At 41.8% G+C, this 15,825-nt stretch overlaps 1 protein-coding gene across 6 annotated transcripts in view; it reads right to left on the bottom strand.

Annotated features, from left to right (window-relative positions):
• Positions 1-887: 887 nt before the first annotated feature.
• Positions 888-15,825, bottom strand: part of ttll5 (tubulin tyrosine ligase-like family, member 5) — a 56,898-nt gene continuing 41,960 nt past the window's right edge. For 5 of the 6 annotated variants that reach the window (XM_080870901.1, XM_080870899.1, XM_080870902.1 and 2 more), the window contains 3 exons: positions 13,693-13,895; positions 7,202-7,284; positions 1,230-5,627 (listed from right to left, as the gene is read on the bottom strand). In XM_080870901.1, the coding sequence (XP_080727027.1) occupies positions 5,566-5,627; positions 7,202-7,284; positions 13,693-13,895 (348 nt within the window). In that variant the 3' untranslated portion in view covers positions 1,230-5,565. The other variant, XM_080870903.1, reaches the window with a different exon arrangement.

Raw genomic sequence — 15,825 nt, 5'->3', positions numbered from 1 at the left:
AAACTGCTGACCACTACCTCACATCTTCTTTTTTTTAAATAAACACACCCCTGAGTGAACTCACTATATGGTCCCAAGCCACAGAATATCTGTGAGGATACTGGTCTCCTGGTGCAGCATCGACCTTCATTATAGATCTTTTCCTTTTTATTTTAGGCTTTGAGCTACAGAAATGGGCCAAAAAGGTTACGCTGGACAATGTACAGTAAATAAATACTGATGTAATGACAATAATTTATTTATTTTTTAATCAAAAATAATGAATTTGGTCCATCCAGAAAAACAATATCAGCATCTCAACAGTTTACAGGAATAATCACAAGCCGACTGCATTCTTTACATGAAACCTGAACATCCCTGTTGGGTCATCTTTGTAGATACAAACAAGGGAACAACAACATTAATACAATCACATTTTATTATCAGGCCCACAAGAAAAAGGGTGCTATGCTTAACATGTCCTCAGGGCGAAAAGGCAGAGGAGTCAGATTTGGCAACTGTGTGGCTTCCAGCGAGGAGTGGGAGTCAGGAGTGTCTAACGCTGGAAAGCCACACATGAAAAGAACTTCTCTGCACACTTATCATTCATGACTGTAAAATGAGAAGTTGCTCATGCGGGCTGAACAATGCTTGTCAAAAACTTAACAGAGGTCTCTCATTACCAAAACCCGCATATCACCTGTGTTTAAAAAAAGAAAAGAAAAAGAGAAAAGAAGAAAAATGTGCACGCATGGTTGTGGTGGACATGCTACTGCCTGAGCACAGAATAAAACAACGAATCCTGTAGTTAAAATACCAACAGGGCTTGAAGAACCATCTGCTGAAGGCTATCTGTCAGTGAAATCTTCCTGTGGCATCAACAGCATGGAGAGAATGAGGGCGGGCACTGTGGGATACGGACTGATTGTAGCCAAGGGCGATGAGGGGAGGGGGTGGAGCTGCGCAACAAAATCCCGACCTGCGTCAAAGCCGGGCATTTTTGGCCTGGCACACTATCCTCTTGCATGTCTGTGGCTGTATCATTGAGAAATTAATAGGACCCTGTTCGATGTGTGGCATACTTTTATCTGTTGTCCCGTCCCAGAATAAACCTCTGTGAGATGCAGTTACATGCAGAGACACCTGTCAGGCCTGCAGAGTGGCAGGACGTGCCTCTGGTCGCCTTCGTGTCATCTGTGAGTGGGCTCCTGATCCTGGAACAGCTTGCGGTATGCAGAAAGACCTTTTTTTTTTTTTTTAAAAGAACAAAAAAAAGAAGAAGAAATAACAAGAGTGAGAAAGGCAGTCAAAGGTCTACCCCTCATGTGTACAGAAACAGAAGCCCAAAAGAGTTTTTCTTCAGAAGAGTTTGCTAAACCGTTGTGGAGTCCACCTCTTCAATTATTCATGGTCAAGGTGGATACCAGCTGATCTCGTCAGTCAGCTCAGTTGTTCGTGTTCAACCCCTTCACCCCCTGATCCTATCGGCTGGCGTGCAGCCAGGTATCCGGTAGAAAAAGACATTCCAAGTACAGTTGGAGCTGCTGTGTTTGTGCTCCCAAACAGTATTCCCTTTCATTCCCTCTCTGCACAGTTTGTTTTGGTGCTTTTTTACACTGCGAGGACTGACTGACTGAGCTGGAAAACGAAAAACATCTCCCTCGCTTCCAACCCGATGACAGGGCTGCTGGAAGTGGCTTCCTCTAGCTCAGCAAAAGAAAGATAAAGGGACAATATTCTCTGCTTTATAGCCCACTGAATGAAACTGAAACGAGAAGGAGAAATCAAGGGATCGTCAAGCAAGCTAAACTTAAAAGGTTGAAACGGTAACTAACAACAACTTCAGTCAAACGCTGCACAGTGGTGTGAAAAAGTGTTTTCCCCCTTCCTGATTTTCTAGTGTTTTGCATATTTGTCACACTTGCATGTTTCAAATCATCAAACTAATTTTAATATTAGACAAAGATAACCTGAGTAAATAGGAAATGCAGTTTTTAAATGATGATTGATTATGATCATTGATTATAGGAGAAAGGTTATACAAGCCTACTTTTTCACACAGGACCAGGTAATTGCCCCTCTTGTTAAATCATGAATTACCTGTGATTAATCACATTTTTTGGAAAGCCGTGCTCAGCTTCACTAAAAACAAAAACAATTACTGGAAGACCTGATGAATCAAGAAATCACTCAAATAGAAGCTGTCTGACAAAGTGAACCTGGCAGTACATCATGTCACAATCTGAAGAAAGACCTGAGAAACAAAGTCAGTCTGGAAAGGGTCTCAAAGAATGGCCTTGGGACCAGTGTTGGACAAGTTACTTGAAAATAGTTATTAATTACTAATTACTGATTACTTCTCCAAGAAGGCAATCCAGTTACTTTACATTAAAGTTACTGATTACTTATTTTCAAAAGTAATTCAAAAGCAATAGACCTTAAAGCCCAATTCTATTTTTCTGCATATTTCATGATATAAAATTGAATCAAATGAAAAAGTCTCCTTTAAAATTTTTTTTTTAGTTTTAATCTGTTAACTTTATGCACATTGCAACCCCTAACCCCTTTCCCTGTGAATTTCACACTCTCGTGGCAGCGTGCTAGGTACTTGCTCAGATTTGAAGTTTAATTTTTCGCTGCAGAAAGAAGTTTTCTTCCCATGTAGATTGTACTGTGGACGCTAATGTTTTTATCACTTTTTACGCAATCAAACTTAAAGTAATGTCAGTACTTCCAAGCTTTAAACACTGCACGGTCGTGCTCTCTCCCGGACTCCATATTATCCATTGTTGATCTACACACATCTGTTGCTGCCATGGACGTCACACACTTGTACGTCATTGTCATGAGACACTCTCACAAACTAAATCACAGTTTAGTAACGCAGTACAGCAGCATGCTTACGGGAAAGTAACAGTAATCTAATTACATTACTTGAAAAAAGTAATCGGATTACAGTAACGCGTTACTGCCCAGCTCTGTTTGAGACTCAAGTGAACCACTGTGAGAGCCGTTGTAGAAGTAGGAGAAAACTTGGAACAATGGTGAAGCCAAAATTACTCCAAGAGCATTTCAACGACTCATCCAGGAGGTTACGGAAGAACCCAAAACAACATTAAAGAACCACAGGCTTCACATCTCTCAGTTAAGGTCAGAGTTCATGATTCAACAGTAAGAAAGATTGACAACACGAAAGCTTGTCTCACATTTGCCAAAAACATCCTGATGATCCCCAAGATTTGGGGAAGAATATTCTGCGGACTGATGAGACAAAAGGTGAACTTTTTTGAAGGTTTCAGTCAAGTTACATCTGGAACAAAACTAACAGAGCATTTCAGAAAAGGAACATCATACCAACAGTAAACTATGGCAGTGGTAGTGTAATATCCTGGGGCTTTTTTTGCTGCCTCAGGACCTGGAAGACTTACTCTGCTACATGGAACTGTGAATTCTGCAATCTACAAAAACATCCTGAAGGAGAATATCCGGCCATCTGTTCATGACCTCAAGTTGAAGTGCACTTGAGTTTTGCAGCAGGACAAAGACCCAAAACACACCAGCAAGTCCACTTCTGAATGCCTTAAGAAAAACACAAAAAAAGACTTTTCGAGTTGTCTAGTCAAAATCCTGACCTGAATCTGATTGAGATGCTGTGGCATGACCTTAAAAAGGTGGTTCATGCTTGAAAACCCTCCAGTGTGGCTGAATTACAACAATTCTGCAACGATGAGTGGGCCAAATTCCTCCACAGCGATGTAAAAGACTCAATGCCACTTATCCCAAATGCTTGAGTGCAGTTGTTGATACTAAGGGTGGCCCAACCACTTATTGGGTTTAGGGGGCAATCACTTTTTCACGCAGGCCCATGCAGGTTTGGATTTTTTCCCCACTTAATAATAAACACCTTCATCAAAAAACTGGATTTTGTGTTTATTTGTGTTATCTTTGTGTAATATTTAAATTTATTTGACAATCTGAACCATTTAAGTGTGACAAACATACAAAAAATAGGAAATCAGGACAGGGGCAAACATTTTTTTCACACCACTGTATTACATACCCTACACTAAATCTTAATCTACCAATAAAATGCCTACTCACATACATAGTTCAGTAGAGTGAGTCAATTACAAATCCATCTGGTAAATTAAATCCAGTAACTTACATAATATATCTGAAAACAGGGATGGCAGCCAAAAACTACCTTCCTATCCTAACAATACACCACACAGTCTTATTTTGATAGAGAGAGGCCTAAGCCATCTGTCCTGACATGATCAGACTTCCATTAAATTGACCCAAGTTCAGCATTCATTTCCTTCTCAAACTCAAGCAATAAATCTCCTCACAGTCACCGACTGTGGAGCACTGAGAGCTTCAAGGAAACTTCAAGGGAAACACTCTGAAACACATGTGGCCGATACGATCTCGTCTTGTTAGCTCCGGTTGGTCTTCATCAAAATCCCGCCCTCGTGTCATGTCAAAAATCAACACAGAAGAAGTGGGGAAAAGGGCGAGGCGGGGGTTAGTGAGCAGAAAAGGTTTGCAGAGGATAAAGGGAGGGTTTCAGGAGCAAAGAGAGGAAGATATTATGAGAGAGCACAAGAGAGAGATAAAGGGAGAGTGTGATTAATGACGGCTGACAGCTGATCAGAGAGAATGCTCTCCATTTGGACTCGCTCTAACTGCCTGTCAGAGTCGATCAGGGGAGCTCAGTCATCTCATAACAGAGGTACACCGGGCAGGCAGAAAGACCTGATGCACTCTGAAGCTCCACAAAGGCTGTGTCCCTTTCAATAACCCCTCCCTCTGCCAAAACACCACACAGAGTCTCCGTTTTACCCTCAGCCTCATTTAAAAACGCATGGTTAAACCTGCACCACTAAGTGGTTTAACTCTCCACACACACACACACGTATGTATGTATGTATATATATATATATATATTAGTGATATGTTTTAATTCATGAGTGAAGCACCCTTTGCACCCTGAACAGTGGAAAAAAATGCATTCATTAAATGCAGAAGTTGCTCCCAAAGGATCCAGTTACAGTAATTGATGAGTTTGTAAGATGTTTGTTAACCTTAGCCAGGTTTCATAGTTTGGGAAGAGGAGGAAAATGGAGAACTAAAAAAATATTTTGTGTGTGTGTGTGTTTTAGTGTGGATAGGAGTTGTAGGGATGACAGGTCGATGCACAGCTACTGCGTTTTTCCAACAAGCTGATCTCGCTTGACTGCGACACTGACATGATGTGAAGAATGGTGTGATTTTCTAATGCTAATGTATAGTAGTGCTGTGGAAAAAGCCCGTGATCAGGCAAACAGATGTGTGCATAAGCGCAAACTGCTTAATATCACTGCAATAAGCTCAACACTTCTCTCAGGATGGAAAGAGCTGTGGAAATAAGGCAAGATGACAGAAGCACACACGTGAGTGCACGAACCCACAAAGTCTGAGTTGCATTTGTCATTCTCTTGAGAGGTGTTATTTATTCGGTACAGCATTTGGCAAATGGACAGTAATTACAACTGCATGGCAATGGCCAACAGATGGAAATGCCCCAAATGTTCCCATCCGTTGATCTCAAAAAAAGATGTCTTCACTGCTGTGCCTTTTAATCCCAGAGTGGTGTCGTTCCTCTGGATCTGAACACATGCAGAACACACAGTACTGTGTAAAAGCTTTGAGCCACCCCTCATTTTCAGACATAAAATAGTATTTTTTTTTTGCTATTAACCAAAACGTGGCATATGTGAGCGCTGCATGTACAGCATCTTTAAAAAAGTTGAGGAGACTGAACAAGAGGAGGCCAAAAGAAGAAGTGGCAGGCTTAAAAAAACTATCCACAGTAGATGAACAGTTTGTGAAAGTCAAGTCCTTAAGAAATAAGAAAAAAGTCAGAGCAAAGACCTGACACAAGACCTGAGAGCTGCATCTGGCAACAAATCGGATGAAGTGACGAATCCAAATTTCAATTTCTTTTGTACAAAGGACAGAGGTACAACAGTGAGTATTCACAGCCATCTGTAAAACATGGCGGAGGCTCTGTCATGGTCATGGTGTCAGCACTAATACAAAAATGCAAACACATGAAAGTACCATGAGATTTTGATTCACTAGTAATACCACAGGGAAAATATCTGTTTGGCAACAGCTTCATTTTTCAGCATGGCAATGATCCTAAACACACTGCCAAAGCAGTAAAAGCATACCTGGATAGAAAAACACATAATGAAACACTATCATGGATTGACCTCCCCAAAGCCTGGACCTCGACATTATAAACACTGTGGGGTCATCTTAACAGAGAACAGAACCAGCCAACATACAAATAGAGTATGTATGTTTGCACAGGTTTCAAAAAACGACATTTTCCTGGAAAAATAGAAAGAAATGAAGGGTGATGCAAGACTTTTGCACAGGACTGTACAACTACAGAGGACCTTTTATGCTTTACCTTATCTTCTGTTATACACTGTCACACAGAAAAAGTTTCAAATAATGACATTATAGTATTTACTAAACACGTAAGAGAAAAGTATTCTGGTTGTGTTTTATGTCTTGACTTGTCCTGTGAATAAATTTGATTTGATTTTGATTCAATTTAAAGGGACAGCGGCCTTTAAGGCGGAGGAGCTAAATCAGCTTGTTTCAGATGGAGCATGAACTCAGGGCCTGCACCAAGACCCAGTATAAGATAAATAAGAACTATTTTGAACAGTTACTGGTGCAAAACTTCTCTAGTAAAGCACAAGAAGCAAAAAACATGGAGCTGGCAAACGGCATGCTAGGTCTTCTTCAAACAGAAAATGACTGCAATGGAAATTTTGCTTTTGCTCTTCCAGCTCTGGCTGCTTTAACTCTTTTTGGCACAAACCCTTAATGGGGCACAAATCACTGTAAGACCTAATTAATAGAGCCTCACTCCTCTAACAGGGTTGTAATTAATTAATCACTTAACAATGCCTTTATGTATGTATGTATCTATTTATTTACTTTCTTACAGTGTGTCGAAAACATTTACGGATCCTGCACACGACTGAACGAGCAGGAGGTGGGTAAAAATATCATGTGGTGTTAGTCAGACCTCCATGGGGAATGTCCACTATGCCTAGCTGTAATCACTAACACTGGCATAGAGTGGGCATAACTTCACTCCTGCCTGAGGACTACAGCAGAGCACTAAGCATAATATGTGGAACTGCAACATTAAACCCACCTGTTTTACTGCAGATGGCCTCGTAGACCACCTGCTTGCTGCTGGCAACGGTTCCACTGGCTGAACTCTCTGAGGACATCTGCCTGTTAATCAGACACAGGACAAAAATCCGTGAAGACCAAAAATTATCATTCCCAGAGGAGTTATGCAAAGATGAACTGCACTGCAAAGGCCAAATTCGTCTCTGCAGCGCTCATCCAAGCTGTGGTACACATCACATGTCTCATGCCAATGTTCTGCTTTTAGCAAAATATCAAACTAAATATATAAAGAAAACTGGTTTTCAGCGTGTGTGATTGTTTCCAGCTGCAATACTGTAGCATGTTTGGTTTTCACCCTGTGTGTGTCCTGGAGACACCCTCTGTATCTACGACTATTACAGAGAAAGTTTTTTTATACATTTTGCCATTGCAAAAGAGTTTTCTTTCCCCCCCCCCAACTTTTATTCAAAATATTATCATTTTGCAACTGTTCAAGACAGAGGCCCTGTGCTTCGTACGTCGCTTACTACATCCAAGATCAAATGAAACATCCAAGATCAAATCATCGCGCTAACCGTGAGCGCGCTAATCCGGTTCCCCGAACACACCTGCTGTTGACGATTAGTACAGCTGGATGAAGTAATGTGCGATCACTGGGTGCCGTAAAAGGGGATACGCATCGATAGCAGAAACAGTGATCGGCAACCCGCTGATTGGTTGGCGAAAATGGCGAAGGAGCGCGCTCGGTATTTTTCGGCAGCAGAGCAAGAACTCTTGAGTGAGGGATTTCAGGAGTTTCAGAGTTTAATTAAAACGCAAGGGAACACTGCAAAGGCTGCAAAAGCAAGGAGAGAGGGCTGGCAGAAAGTTGCTGACAAATCAAACTCGTAAGTAATCCAATAATAATAATAATAATGGATTGGATTTATATAGCGCTTTTCAAGGCACCCAAAGCGCTTTACAATGCCACTATTCATTCACTCTCACATTCACACACTGGTGGAGGCAGCTACGGTTGTAGCCACAGCTGCCCTGGGGCAGACTGACAGAAGCGAGGCTGCCATATCGCGCCATCGGCCCCTCTGGCCAACACCAGTAGGCGGTAGGGTAGATTTATCATATCACACCATATTATCCAATATTATATTACATTATATTATATTATAATATGTTATATTATATCCCCTTTCACATTAGAGCCACAACAGGACCCACTAGAACATGGGAACAAGTAAAAGTGAAATATAAGAATATTCTACAGAATGGTAATATTTATCACTTATATTGCTTGTCGTCTCTTGGAAAGAGACCCTGGAATAATCTGTTTGTTTGTTCATAACAGCAACCAAGAAAAGGGCAGAGCAAAAAAAAAGACAGGTGGTGGTCCTGCACCCCCTCGTCAACAAGTTGGTTAAGTGAATAATACCCTCACGGGAAAATCGATATCTCTCTATGAGCACACTGTCGCGCTGAGCTAAAGGATCCTGTCTGTCCCGCAATATACGCTGAATTCTGAGGACTCTCCTTATCAATCTTGCACCTTCCGCAATGGGTTGCTCGCGTAAACGGACAGGACATGACTGCGACAGACTTCCCAAATCCACCTTCGCTTTTATAGCCGTGGTCTCTCATCTTGATTACACGAAGTAATTTACAATTACTACTCTGAAATATGAATTACATCTGTAATAATCACATACATGTAATAGAATGTTAATAGTACATTTCCCTTTTTTAGGGAATGACCTGTATGTATCTGTATGACATCAATGAAAGGATCAAGTGCTGCATTGTCTTTAGTTACATTGATGTTATTTATTTATGGTGAAACAGTGGTGGAATATCGCTGTTGCTTTCGTATGAATGACGCGGACATACCTGCGTGGCCGCGATCTAATCCTGTTTACATAAAGTAAACCTGCTCCCCAGCAGGTTTACGCTTACGGCTCTGTTGCTATGACAACAAGTCCCGGATGGGCTTCGGGGAACCGAACGATCCAGGATCACGCGAAATCGTCAACAATCTAATCCAGCTAACTCACTTAGCGCGGTACGAAGCACAGGCCCCAGAGTCACAAAGCTATAAAGGTGTGTTAAGCCAGAGCTCAAAAATGTGTGCTGCAAAAGCTGTGAGTACTGAATGAAAGAGTGCTGGAAGCAGGAGTACCAAAGGATCGCTGACAATTCCTTCCCTAAAGCTAAAAGACCTTTTCCCATCGTAGTTCATCTAGAGTTCATCCAAATCAATCTACTTCATGGATCACGCACAGCCCAATCTCATTAACATAGCAGCGTTATTTATTATTTAAACAATTTTTAAAGATCTAGAAATGCCCTTAATGTTGCACAGATTTTCACTGCTGTGTAGTAAACCGTGGATTTCATTGATATTAAAGCCTTCCAGTGGGGCGAATGGGACCCTTTAATGGGCCGGTTATAGCCCACGGGCTGTATGTTTGCCACCACAAATCCAGGTATAATGTGGACTGCAGTGCTATCCACAGGGACAAAATCTGTCCTCTTAAAGAGACGCACATATACATGTACACACATGCCAAAGTACTCCAAACAGCCTTTGTGGTAATTCAAATTGTGCCAAGAAGATAAATGCCAACACTGAAATATTTCGGAGCAGAACCTGGTGGAGTGTGGTATTTTTCTATAGTAGTTTAATAACTGATACCGATATTTGGAGATTCGACATATGAGCTGATATTTTTCTTTCTTTTAAACACATGAAACAAAAAACAGATGCCCTTAAATGTTTTAAGTGTAATTATTTGTGTACTCATTTATGATCTGCCAGGCTCTGCTCAGATCAGCTGGTTGTGTTGTGGCATTCCAAGCAGTGCGTTTCCAACAAGGAAGCTGCAGATTGCAAGCTATGCAATGCCAACATTTATAATATAGTTGAAGGGTGTTTCTCCTGTCTCCTCTTTACTTTTTTAACCATCATTTATTGGTTATTAGAAAAGCAGATACCAATAGATTGCAAATCGTTAATATCGCTTGATACTATACTATAAATGAAATAAAATGTCATAATAACTACAGTATCACTTGGGTAATTAGTATCTATTGGTCAGAGAGGCTACATGTTCTGATCCTCGCAGCTCATGTCATCCTAACCAAGACACTTTTCTGCTTTTTAAGACTCATTTGTGTATAAAATGCCTGACAAGCCACCTTCTGTCATAAGAAAAGTGAAGTCAGCATCTAACAGTTGCTCTTTGTGTGCAGTCACTGGAGAGTGACTGCACACAGTGTTGGTGAGGCTGTTTACTGTGTTTACTGAGTGCCTCACAGGAGCTATTGTGACACGAAGGGGAGAAATTCCTTCTCCTTGTCCTTGGTGATGTGATTGTCACACTGGCAAGAACACTGTAGTGATTAGGGACTATGTCGACTATGAGCAAAGATTACAGAGAGAAAAGGAACACGGAGGCAGAGCCCAGAATTCTTACAATGCGTCATACATACAGTCTGACGACCGTAAACAAGGAATTGCACTGCCCTTTTCACATAATCCGGCTGCAAACATAACATTTTCAAACAGAAAATCATTATAAGAGCTACTGAAGCATAAAGCAGGAGCAGACGTGTCTGCAACCTTATACATTAAATCTGCTAACCATTTTTTAGAGGGAACAATAAATAAAGCTTAGCTGGCATTAACCTCTCGCCCCAGGACAGCAGCTTGCCAAAAGAGCATTAATAAGGTAATGAGGGTACACACTGCCTCCTTGTAAGGGGCTGCACAGCTGTTCTTTCATACCATTACACAACCACAAATAGAACTGGCCCACTTTAAGCGAGGCATAACTCAACAGGAAGAAACCCCTTTCATATTCAGGGGGGCGAAAAAAAAAACAACTTGACCTCTGGGTTCTTCACATCACTTTCTTTGTCAACAGTCTCACTCTGTCACTTCAAGAGTCAGACAGCAGCCAGAAACACTGCTGGTGAGAACCGACTCTGAACTTGCAGTGTGCGCACATGACACATGACCCAGTGCCGAAAATTTCGCGCTATTCTCACAGAGCTGAAGTTCTTATGTAAACACAGCAGATGTGCGGCTTTACTTTTCGGTGCGCTCAGGTAGTTAGCGTGACTTAATGTTACTCAAACTGACCAAAGGGGATAAAGTTTAACCATAAACACACGTTTGGCAGCTTCTGTGTGTATACAGTATCCCGTGAAAATAACTACTGTTGTGGCTGATTAATAGGGAGTGAAAGCAGCAGCTAGGCTGACATTAATGGTGCTGCTGTAATTGTCACCCTATTAGTAATGCCACACGACAGCCTGGGTTTCCGTAGTTACAGCTGCGACTAACCAAACCTTGCAAACAAAATACCAAACAGGCTCATTTATTTGTGTTACAAATTGCTCCTTTCAAAGCCTTCACTGAAGTCATACCACTTTGAGCTCTTGCAGCCCCTCGAGTTGGCAGCTGTGGTATGTTGATAGAGCAGACAGAGCCCTGCCCTGTTGAGTGTGATACCAACAAGCTGCACATTTGCTTCAAGTGTGTTAGCTGAGCTTAAAATCAAAGGCACTGTCATTCATGAGAGTGCACCAGTCTCCGTTCAGCTTTACTTAAAAGTGACTTTACACAGTCACCTTGCCCGCTCGGTGGATAACATTTCCAACTTTGGGACCAAAAAAACAACCCCAATAAACTTTTACTTGAAGGAAACTATTTGGTTGGATCAAATTGGATCACAAATGTTCAAAAATGCAAATCTCATTCTGATCAATAGATTTAACTAAAAGCTGTCGATGATCATCAGCGGTGGGGAAACCAGCCAAAGCCAGTGCTGGTGTATTTATATCGAACAACAGTTTTACAGTTGGCTGGAGGAAGGTGTTCAAGGTGGATAACCTTGAACTGCTTGAACACATCCAGCACAGTGATACTATTATAAGCTGGAGGGGCTTAAGCCTATACTGGGATGTGTTTCAGATGTGCCTCAATAACAGGGGTATTAAGTTGCCCCTAAAATGTGGGCTGGAAATAAAGGGAAGCAACTTATTATCCCACCGTTTTCTGCAAACAATCATCTCCGTTCTCCTGGACAGAGTTAACCTTTTTTTTTTCTCTTCTGTCATTCTTTCTTTTCTCCTCTCTTTATTCTTTCTCTTCATTGTTTCCATCAGCGCATTTTTGGTCCTGAAGCTTCCGTTTTTCCCACACTCTCCACTGTCACACTAGTCGACCGCAAAAATGCAGGACAGAGAAGAGTGTGAGGGGGCTCAGGAATTCCACATGCAGAGGGTAAACACAACCACTGCCAGGAAGACACACATGCACACACACGAGCAAACACGGCACCTACATGGCCTCGCTAACCTATTCTATACAACCCCTACACCACGGCACTGCCCTCTTAACTATTTTCTTGCCAGGTACAGTTTGTCCAGTCCAGTCAGATGACTGGATGTAACACGTCAGCAGAGCCAGGGCTCTGCTCGGTTGCGGCATCAGCAGGCCTGCAAACTTGCAATGAATGAATTAAGTCAAACAGAGAAATGCACTGTTGGGACTCTGGGGTAATTCACACACTGTAAGGGCTTACCCGGAATACTACAAAAACAGCCCGTGTTCCAGTCCAGCGGTATCCTTTCCTCTTAAACATTAAATAAGTGTGAAGAGCAGTTCACCGCTGCAACAACCTACTTTAAACAAACAGTCAGCGCCGATCACAAAGGTTTGCTGTTGTTGGGTAATTTTGCCAGATGTTGCAGTAATAAAGTCATAAAATAAGTGAGGAAAATAGCTGGCAGTTCAGCCCGGCTTCACTGCTTTCCTTTTATTTTTCCTTATGCAGTCTTCAGCTTATCTCCAAACCAAACAGGATTTAAACGGCGCTCCGAGTCCAGGCCCTTTCACTGAACCACGTTTTGTTTACGGTTCAGGCAGAAATCAGGCCTGTGATGAGGTTGTTTACTGAACGGGTAGATACACCCTGCGGCCAAAAGACTGGGAGCACTCCACTACACGCATATTCGAACTCTCATTAGCATTAGCCATGTCCTGTTGAGCTCACCAATCCCATGGACTCTGTCTCATTCCACAAGCGGGGGGGTGGTGGAGGGCCTGCCACCACACTGCACTATGTCTGCGATAAATTAAATGAGCAGTTTTCACATATGAACTATGGGAAGTGTAATAGGGCGAAGGAGGCTGGGACGTTGTCCGATCTTGCCCTTTCTCAAAAAAATGGAGATAGTCCGCTTCACTCTTCTTCATTGCTGTTAAATACTGCACTTAGTTTCTGTGAAGAAGCTTTCTGAGCAGAGCGGACAGTAGGCAGGACCACTGACACCCACTCGCTCGATCATTTAATGACCAGTCCAGCTGTGACGTACCTTCACATTCAGACATTTACCTCTGTCGGGTGATGTCAGTAGAGGTTCAGATGACCTTGGCTTCATTTAACTTAACAATGCTCTATAACTGTCATATGGTTAATAAACAGAGTGATCCAGAGCCAACATTTGTCTTACTTGACGAGACGTTTTGCAGTCGTTCTCCTGACTTGTCCCTCTCGGGCACCGCTGGGTGGCTTTGGAGCAAGAGCTGGGCTAACACAGGTCTGGACATGGCTTAGGCCATGGCTTTGATTGGGCAGAGTGTGAAAGCTGGAAGGAGGGCAGCTGGATGATTTTGTGAGAGCCTGGCTATGTGGTGTCTGGTCTGGAAATTGAGCCTGTGAAACCAAAAAGAAAACAAAAGTCGGTTACTTATGGGCAATATCAAACTACTACAATAATCAAGCTACTTTGAAACTTAACCAACAAAGCAAAGAGGTTTGAGACCTTTAATTTAAACTTTGGGCAGAGTACAGTACAATAAGAGCAACTACAAAGGATGACTACTCACTGGTAAATCTAGTGATATTATAGTTTGCTTTAAGGAATTCAAAGGATTTTCAATAACTAGCTGAGAGAGGTTAACATGGAGCATACAGTTGTGGCTTCAATGGTTTAAAATGATACTGGACCAGTGATGGTGGCTGTGGAGTGATTACTAACCCTAAAAACGAGCAAGCTTTTGTAAAACTCAGCTTTTGAGAGAACATAAACATGTTACAAAGATCTTAACTGAAATATAAATCCAGTTTCAAAGTTTCAAATTTGATGTGTAATTTGAAACATACTTGGTCAAGACATTAACTGTGTACAACCGCAGGCTGTATACAAAGCTGCAAAAGAAACAAAACATATACAGTATGTTCCCTCATGTACTGAGCCACCTCTCATTTGAAACTGAGAAATGGGTGCAGTGATTTATTGAAACATGTGTAAACTTACATGTTATACACATATATAATATAATGTATAATGTAAAAACAGACTTGGTTCAATTCTAACAAGCTTGAACATCAATATTTGGTAAGACTGCCTTCATTCTTTAACATGTTTAAATGTAGTCCTTGTAGTCAGTTTTGACAAAATCTCCAACACCAATGGGTGTAATGGAGCCACAAAACCAAGACAGAGCCTCTGCTGTGTTTTACAGACGGCTATAGACAATCACTGTAGTACATCTCTCCTGACCTCAAATCCTCATTCCATCATTCATCAGACGTGTTGCCGCTGATGTTCAGTCCACCTCTTGTGTAATTTAAAATATCTCAGCCTTTTCTCCCTGTTTATTTTAACCTTAATAAACGTTTCATTTTAATTGTTTGGCATCATGTAGCGGTAGATCACTGTTGGGCCATTTGCTTCATCACAAAATTCAAAAGGCCAAGTAAAAGAAAAACAACTCTCCCTCGGTTGGTTAAATGTGCCACAGACTGACATGCGGATTGTTCCTCACATGTGTGTAGTGAACTGTTTAGGACAAAATAAAAATCAAACTCCCTCCCAAAAAAGGCCTAAGGAAGTTGGAGCAAATTTGGAATGGGTGAGTCATGGAAAAAAATGTGGCCTTTGGTCATTAAGGTGAAATATCAAAGTGCCTGACATAAATTAGTGCAGATATTAATGAAATGCCATCCGGTATCAAAACAAGCTCGACATTTTTTCGCAGCTGGCTCCAGTGAAAAGCAAATTCTTCACATTATTCATTTGTTTATACAAGATCTCTTCAAAGGCTTGTGAAGAGGGAAAATGCTGTTGTCTTTCTGACATAATATTTTAGAGCCACATTTCATTCTGTCCTTGCAATGCCGGGGAATGCTCGCATACATTCCTTCCACATCTCACGTCCACGCTATTTTCTCTGCAGCTTTATACGGCTATCTAACGAGCTAATGGTTTTCCAGTTTCACAGTGTGGCCGTTCAAAGGGCCGACAGGGAATATCTGATGTAATTTCTGTGTTGATAAATGAGAAGCTAAGTTTCCTGGTTGCAAGGCCTATGGCCACAATTCAGCTTGAGCGGGGCCAGGAAGGGCACCTTTCTTTGGCTGCCAGGTGGCCCCGGGCCAATCCTGTGGAGGAGCCGTGCAGTCTGCACCCAGTAACTGGAACGTGGACTGGAGTGCCGGAACAGACCCCTGTCTCTTTCTCTCACACTGAAGAACGTGTATGCACACGAGCACCCACATTCGACTAAGAACATCCTTTTGTGTATTTATATTATCAAAAAGTATTGGTAACTTTCTCCCAAGGCCAGGAAATCCAAGAATT

This window comes from Rhamphochromis sp. 'chilingali' (assembly GCF_963969265.1).
Source record: "Rhamphochromis sp. 'chilingali' genome assembly, chromosome: 21".
Lineage (NCBI taxonomy): Eukaryota > Metazoa > Chordata > Actinopteri > Cichliformes > Cichlidae > Rhamphochromis > Rhamphochromis sp. 'chilingali'.
Note: the sequence above shows the minus strand (reverse complement) of the source record. Positions and strands in the feature narration are given on the sequence as shown.